The sequence below is a fragment of the Branchiostoma belcheri genome, unplaced genomic scaffold (assembly GCF_001625305.1).
Source record: "Branchiostoma belcheri isolate BF01 breed outbred unplaced genomic scaffold, Haploidv18h27 scaffold36, whole genome shotgun sequence".
Taxonomy (NCBI): domain Eukaryota; kingdom Metazoa; phylum Chordata; class Leptocardii; order Amphioxiformes; family Branchiostomatidae; genus Branchiostoma; species Branchiostoma belcheri.
Genome location: NW_017803976.1, coordinates 2,198,923 through 2,205,894, shown reverse-complemented (window position 1 = coordinate 2,205,894; position 6,972 = coordinate 2,198,923). Strand labels below are relative to the sequence as shown.

Here is a 6,972-nt window from a genome sequence, read left to right as displayed (position 1 = left end):
TGAATCAGTGAACATCACATATAAAAGGAATGATATACTTCAATGTATAAAAGTAAGAAACAAAACAATAAATCAGAGCCTTGTCTTGTCTCCGATCCTCATAGTTATCTGCCATCCACCTTCCGGCATGGCAACAGACATCTTTGCCCATTTTCCGCATGTTGACCACTGTCAGAAGGCAACAAAATTTCTTTTTTATTTCCAACATCAGGCAAAACTTAATGCTCGCGCTAATGTCATCCATAGAATTTACTTGCTGTGGCCTAAGCGTAATATTCACGCCGTCTGGATCCCTGAGACTACCAGACCATAACAAAGCTTAACAATGGAACACTGTGTAACAGGCACCAGACTCAGGTTTCACGCCTTTGTTTAGTACAACTGTACGTTGTAGAGACATCAAAGTCATTGACAGTCGGCGTCGGCCAAGTTAGAAAGGGGGCGTGGTGGGCCTTAAGGGGGTGTGTGGAAGGTAGAATAGGGGTGTGGTGGGTTGAAGTGAGTGGAACGTAAAATGTGAGTGTATGGAAAGTAAAATGTGAGTGTATGGAACGTAAAATGTGAGTGTATGGAACGTAAAATATAAGTGTGTCAAAGAGTATGAGTGAGTGTAACGTAAAATGTGAGTGTGTGAAAGAGTATGAGTGAGTGTGTGAAAGAGTATGAGTGAGTGTAACGTAAAATGTGAGTGTGTGAAAGAGTATGAGTGAGTGTAACGTAAAATGTGAGTGTGTGAAAGAGTATGAGTGAGTGTAACGTAAAATGTGAGTGTGTGAAAGAGTATGAGTGAGTGTAACGTAAAATGTGAGTGTGTGAAAGAGTATGAGTGAGTGCAACGTAAAATGTGAGTGTGTGAAAGAGTATGAGTGAGTGTAATGTAAAATATACGTATGTGAAAGAGTATGAGTGAGTGTAACGTAAAATGTGAGTGTGTGAAAGAGTATGAGTGAGTGTAACGTAAAATATACGTGTGTGGAAGAGTATGAGTGAGTGTAACGTAAAATATACGTGTGTGGAAGAGTATGAGTGAGTGTAATGTAAAATGTGAGTGTGTGAAAGAGTATGAGTGAGTGTAACGTAAAATGTGAGTGTGTGAAAGAGTATGAGTGAGTGTAACGTAAAATTTGAATGTGTGAAAGAGTATGAGTGAGTGTAACGTAAAATGTGAGTGTGTGAAAGAGTATGAGTGAGTGTAACGTAAAATGTGTGTGTGAAAGAGTATGAGTGAGTGTAACGTGAAATGTGTGTGTGGAAGTGTATGAGTGAGTGTAACGTAAAATGTGAGTGTGTGGAAGAGTATGAGTGAGTGTAATGTAAAATGTGAGTGTGTGAAAGAGTATGAGTGAGTGTAACGTAAAATGTGAGTGTGTGGAAGATAGATGTGTGTGTGGACGGAGAAATAGGGGCATAGAAGCTCAGCCGTCTTGGTATTATTAGTAACGGTAGGCTTTACTATTTTGAAGCTGTAGAGTCTAGAGGGGTGTGCGGGACACTTTTACCATAAAAACAAATTCAAATAAAATCAAATTGGCAAAAATTTGCTAAAAAATCCTTTAATACCACACAGCACACTAACGTTTGTGAATATCAATGACACACGAAAACCCAAGGACTTGTTAAGCTTCAAACAGCGTATTAAATCACATAAAACTAACCTAAAAGACATGACCACCATCTTAACCTAAATGTCAATTCATTAAAAAAAACGTTCATTAGGCTTATAATGCACTGTAATAAATTATTTTGTTTTCTTTGTTGACCTCTGACCTCTCCTATTTAATTTACGTTTTAATATAATGATTTAATATTTGGAAATATTAATTTACGTTGTTATTTTGTATTTTCCATATACCATTTGTACAAGTTTTGCTATTAATATTTTATTTGATTATGATGTATTGAAAGGAACCCGAGGAAGAATAGTGTCAAAACACTGATGTGGATCCGAATAAAACAAACAAACAAACAAACAAACAAACGACAACATGACATTGTTGTACATTGTACAAAGAAAAATCCAGCAGCTAAATCACAACTCTTCAAACATTTGCCGCCGCAGATTCGGAGTGGCAGTGACGTCATAGAGCACTAACACCGGATGTACTCTACCCACCCCTCCAGATCACCTGCTTTCATTTCCTGAAATAAAAACAAGAAAGAAATAGATGAACATCGCTAAAACTGTTTATATTATAAGAAGAAAACTGCGCGTAGGACTTGGGGATTGCTGTCCACTGTGTAGGTAGCAGCTATTTACCTTTTTATCAAAAACCTATTTTAGCTTCCGATATTCTTTTGTCCTCTATATTTGTGGAAAGGACGAAAGAGAATCGGCGGCTAGAATAGATTTGATAACAAGGCTAGCAGCAACGGTGAGCGGGGCGCTCTTTAGGCTAGTTTAGGTAGTTCATTATCCGTTTTTTTATTCCAGCTATGCATTTTGAACTCAGCGTCAATGAAGATACTTACGGTCATGATTTTGTTGTCGTCGACAAAGCGTCGTTTCTGTGACACAACGAGACCTTTCCCGTCAAAGTCAGGGTACACCGCAATCAGGTAGTCTCCCTCCATACTCCACACCGTCTGAAAGAAGGGGGAAGTAGGAACAACAGAATTTAATACCTTATTTCCGTCTATGTCGGATACACGCCACAGTCACGCATTCACACGCACTTGCATGCACACACACACACACACACGCACACACACACATACACACACACACACACACACACGCACACACGCACACACACGTATATAAGAACAGAATTATCATAGCTTTATTGCAAGTTCATGCCCGAAGGCTAATTGCGAACAGACATTGACGATGGATGTGTGTGGTACATACACAGACACAGATGCACACACATAAACACACACTCACATGAGGATGTTATTCGTAATGCCATCGATACATCATTCAATCACAACTTACCGCGATCGTGTTAGACATGGCGCCTGTCTCCTTCCCCTCCTGACCCAGTGTGTTGGAGTTCTCGATAGTTTTCCCCAGGAATCCCACCTTAGTCGTCAGAACGTTCCCAGAAAGCGTCGCGTCCATCGACAGTTCGCTTTCCATGAACTTCTGAATTCCCTCAGCGGGAACACCTGTAAAGATATGACAAGTGGGGTCGTGTGACGTAGCGGTAGCATGCACGGCTTAGAACTAAGAGGTACCGGGTTGGAACCCTACTTGTTACCGATATTGTGCCCTTGGGAAAGGCACTTTACACGACTTTTACACACTTTACTCAGATGAAAATGAGTACCTAGCTTCGGTTAAGGACGTCCCTCGGATAGGACGTTAAATGGAGGTCCCGTGCTTGGGGGAGAGCCACACCTCGAGCACGTTAAAGAACCCACCACACCTTTCAAAAAGAGTAGGGGCATGCCCCGGTGTGCGATGGTCCAAATATTACTATCTGATGATTCCCTACGGACTCCAGGAAGAATAGTGTGAAATTCACACTAATGGAGATCCTAAACAAACAAACAAACAAACAAAAATACATGTTCTGAACAAATTCTAAACCACTAAAATCCTTAACTGTAACTTTCAACAAGATTACGATTCGGACTTCCACGTCATTCATAGTCGTTTCATAATCCTTTGCCATTGTTTTCTCTTTCATTATTCGTACACACTGCTGTAAGTGTTTAGAATGGGGCGATGAAAACAAACGATAGGCTAAAGTAAAGAAAATCACTTGTCTAATATGCACTCCTTCACTTGTTTGAATTTCACTTAAGATAAGACTCCTATTACACGTCTAAGCTGGGCCCACATGTAACTCATTGTTGAACTAGTGGCAGGCTTATTGACATAGGCAATCCAAGCCTGGTATCCAGTCTTACGTGATTGGGGGTATTGGGGTGTTCAGGCAGGTTGTGTCTTCGGGGGCTCTAATAGCTTCCCCCGCCCAGTGCAACAGGCCGTCCCGGTAGGAGTTTTACGCTAATAAGAGACAGTATGCTTGGGGATTTGGTTTCGTGGAGGTCTAATCAATCTCTCGTGAAATACACACCGAGAAACCTATGTGAGGCGGGCGGGACAGAGCTCTTGCGAGGCCCCGACCACGATCAGACTGGATACCAGGCTACGGCGTGCCGGGCTATCGGGTGACCACGGAAGGTCTTGTTTTGAAAGGTCTTTAGTATTTAATCTTGTGGTAATGGATATCCACCCCGCCCCCCTTGTCTGTGGAAGCCAGCTGACCTAAGCTTTAAATAGAACAACTCTATTGTCCTATGGTCTGCACCTTAACGACTTTACAATGAACGAAAGACCTTTACTGCACGTTTATGCTCCTAAGTATAGGCCATGAATAAACAAGAGAGAATACAGTAAAATAAATACTAATGTGAACTATTATTTAAAGGTTTAACTTCTCACTTCTTGAGGCAGTTGTATAAGTATGAACATATGGAGCTAATGAAACATAGTTTGCCAAGTTTCATTTAAAAGGTGCCTTAAGAGCTTAAGTCTTAGGTGAAGTTTAAATAGATTTTTACATTCTTGAGACAACTTGTGACATTGCACATGTACATCTGCTGTGAAAAAATTATGTGGTATTGCAAGACTACGGTGACATCTTTGAGGCTCTGCAAAGACCATTTAAATAGGGTAAAGACGCAATATTATGTTCCTCGGAATGTTAAACTTCAGCTCGACTGCACAAGAAAAAAATCACTACCTCCAACCCCTCTCCACGATCAGTTGGTACAATCGTTTACTCAAAGAGATCTACCTCCCGTGAGGCTGTCACCTTTAGCCTACTTATATATCCACAAAGGGTGTCCGGTAGCCTATCATGACCTACCCCTACCAACAGGTCTAAAGCTAACAAGCGCTACTTGCTTGTCGTATGGTCTGATAAACGTAGCTGCACACTCAGAATAAGAAAAAATAATTTTAGTATTACGTGCACATGAATAAATGGGGAAGTTAAAAGCTAAAGGCTTGTATTTACAACGCATTTTGATATTGATATTCTAAAGTCACATACCAAGTTTCTCCATAATCTGTTGATAGTTGTCCGAACGGTTGCCTTGCTTCCACGTTCCGTTCCATTTTGCTAAGTCAAATGGCATCTTTGTTACAATCTGGTGATGTTCTGGTATAGAAGCAGATCTGGTCACTGAGTAGGTTCTGTACTCTTCGAATCGTAGTACCTGCCGCCACGTTATGAGCTATTCAAATTAGTCTTGAAATCGAAGCTAACGAAGCGTGTCACCCTGTGACCTTTTGACCTCCGTTGCTATGACGCCACCATTGGGCGATTAAATTTCATGACATTTGACCTACGCGCAATGCCCGATGGTCGGCATCTCAAAAAAAGATGGCGGAGAATCATACATCCTCCAAAACCTACTAATTATGACCAAAGGTTATGTCCATTTTGTCCAAACATGATTGAAAATGAGCACCATTTTATAATGGGTTGTACACTATACAATGATAAGTGCCTATTGCTGTTCACCTTTCTTCCCACTTGTTCAACCGATTTCAATACGTTCGATCCTATAGAAAAATTATTCGCCAAAAAAGGCAAACTTCAGAGTTTAACTCTAAAAGCGGGCGTTGATTCCCATAAGCCTATTTTTGTAAGACAAATACAAATTGGAAAAACGCAACGCAGTTATTTGAAAATGTTGTTGACCGTCAATTCAAACGGAAAGCGGCTCTAAGCCGTACTGATGTAAAAATACTATATATGTGATCTTCTGACATCTACAAAACGTCAAAACGATCGTTGAAGAGTAAGAACAAAGGGTCGATCATATCCTGTCATCTCTGTAGAGCTATTAGGCCCGGTTCTCAACATTAGAGGGATCAGATCTGAATGATTGAAGAGATTTTCTTGTCGCCTGGAGAGCCTTTTGCTCTTTTATGTTTACATCCGCAGAAGGAAACATATTGTTATATTTCAGTCCATACCATATGGTATGAATGAAATATATATAGAATACAACACGGGGTATTCCGTATCGCCCGAGGTATCGGCCCGACCGCGGGTCGGATCGCCCGACGGCCGCAGGCCGGAGGGCGATCCGACTCGCGGGAGGGCCGGGACCGAGGGCGATGCGGAATACACCGTGTTGTATTTTATTTATATCATACCCACCCAAGAAAACGCGCCTTTCAATGCAAGATGAGCCAAAAGTTGGTGCCCCTAAACCCTCAAATGCAACAACATCAGTTCCAACGTCCGGATTCTGTATTCGAATTTTCGAAAGGGGCGCACGCGGTTAGGACGAAACGCGTTCGAATCGTTTTATGGAAGCCATGGAAGCGTTCGATAACGGGTTCCGGACCGGGCCGTACCGTAACGTACGGCCCGGTCCGGAACCCGTTATCGAACGTTATCGCGGCCCGGGTATGATATAAATTGTGTTCTCTCATGTTTCTGCTTCTTCTCCTGCCATTCCGTATAAATGGATTCAACTCCGCCATCATTCAGCCAAATGACTTGAAATTTAACATGGAGGTAGAGTGGGCCGATATCCCAGACGTTTTTTTTTTTTCATTTTTTTGATACATGCATTTGAAAAATTTTTATGAAGGTTTTTTGGGGCATTTTTCGCCAAAAAATGGATTTTTGGATCCTGAGCCCTGGTTTTACAACCAAATGATCTGAAATTCGGTATAAGGGTACCTTGAACATGTGTCTACAGAATAGCAGTCACATATTTGGCATACACCACTTCCAAATGACTCATTTGGGGGACTTAAATGGCTATTTTCAGCAAAAAAAGGGCCAAAAGTGCTGTACCCGTTCCATGTTCTATCTAAAGAATGGCCGGTTCCATCCATGGAACACGTGTTCCATTGCGGGTTACCTAGGGTCACATTGCACGTAAGTCGTGCGTAATGACCCACACATTCAATTTTATGTGCCTTAGACCTTCAAAATGTATCAAATCTCATCATTGTTAGAATTTGCATACCTGTAATGAGATTAGTAAAGCTTT

At 41.4% G+C, this 6,972-nt stretch overlaps 1 protein-coding gene across 1 annotated transcript; it reads right to left on the bottom strand.

The window, feature by feature from the left end:
* Nucleotides 1-1,625: 1,625 nt before the first annotated feature.
* On the bottom strand, nucleotides 1,626-5,174 carry LOC109476050 (fatty acid-binding protein, intestinal-like). Its single transcript, XM_019776880.1, has 4 exons — nucleotides 5,007-5,174; nucleotides 2,936-3,108; nucleotides 2,470-2,583; nucleotides 1,626-2,139 (listed from the first exon to the last, which is right to left on the bottom strand). The coding sequence occupies exons 1-4, from the start codon at nucleotides 5,089-5,091 to the stop codon at nucleotides 2,089-2,091; spliced, it is 423 nt and encodes a 140-aa protein (XP_019632439.1). The 5' UTR covers nucleotides 5,092-5,174; the 3' UTR covers nucleotides 1,626-2,088.
* Between the last annotated feature and the right edge of the window lie 1,798 nt (nucleotides 5,175-6,972).

Bases quoted from the DNA above. Each gene is read 5' to 3' on its own strand.
- LOC109476050 (XM_019776880.1), bottom strand. From the start codon at position 5,091: ATGCCATTTGACTTAGCAAAATGGAACGGAACGTGGAAGCAAGGCAAC. The intron at 3,109-5,006 runs GTATGTGACTTT...ATATCTTTACAG, and splicing joins ACAGATTATGGAGAAACTTG to GTGTTCCCGCTGAGGGAATT. The intron at 2,584-2,935 runs GTAAGTTGTGAT...CCCTTCTTTCAG, and splicing joins CCATGTCTAACACGATCGCG to ACGGTGTGGAGTATGGAGGG.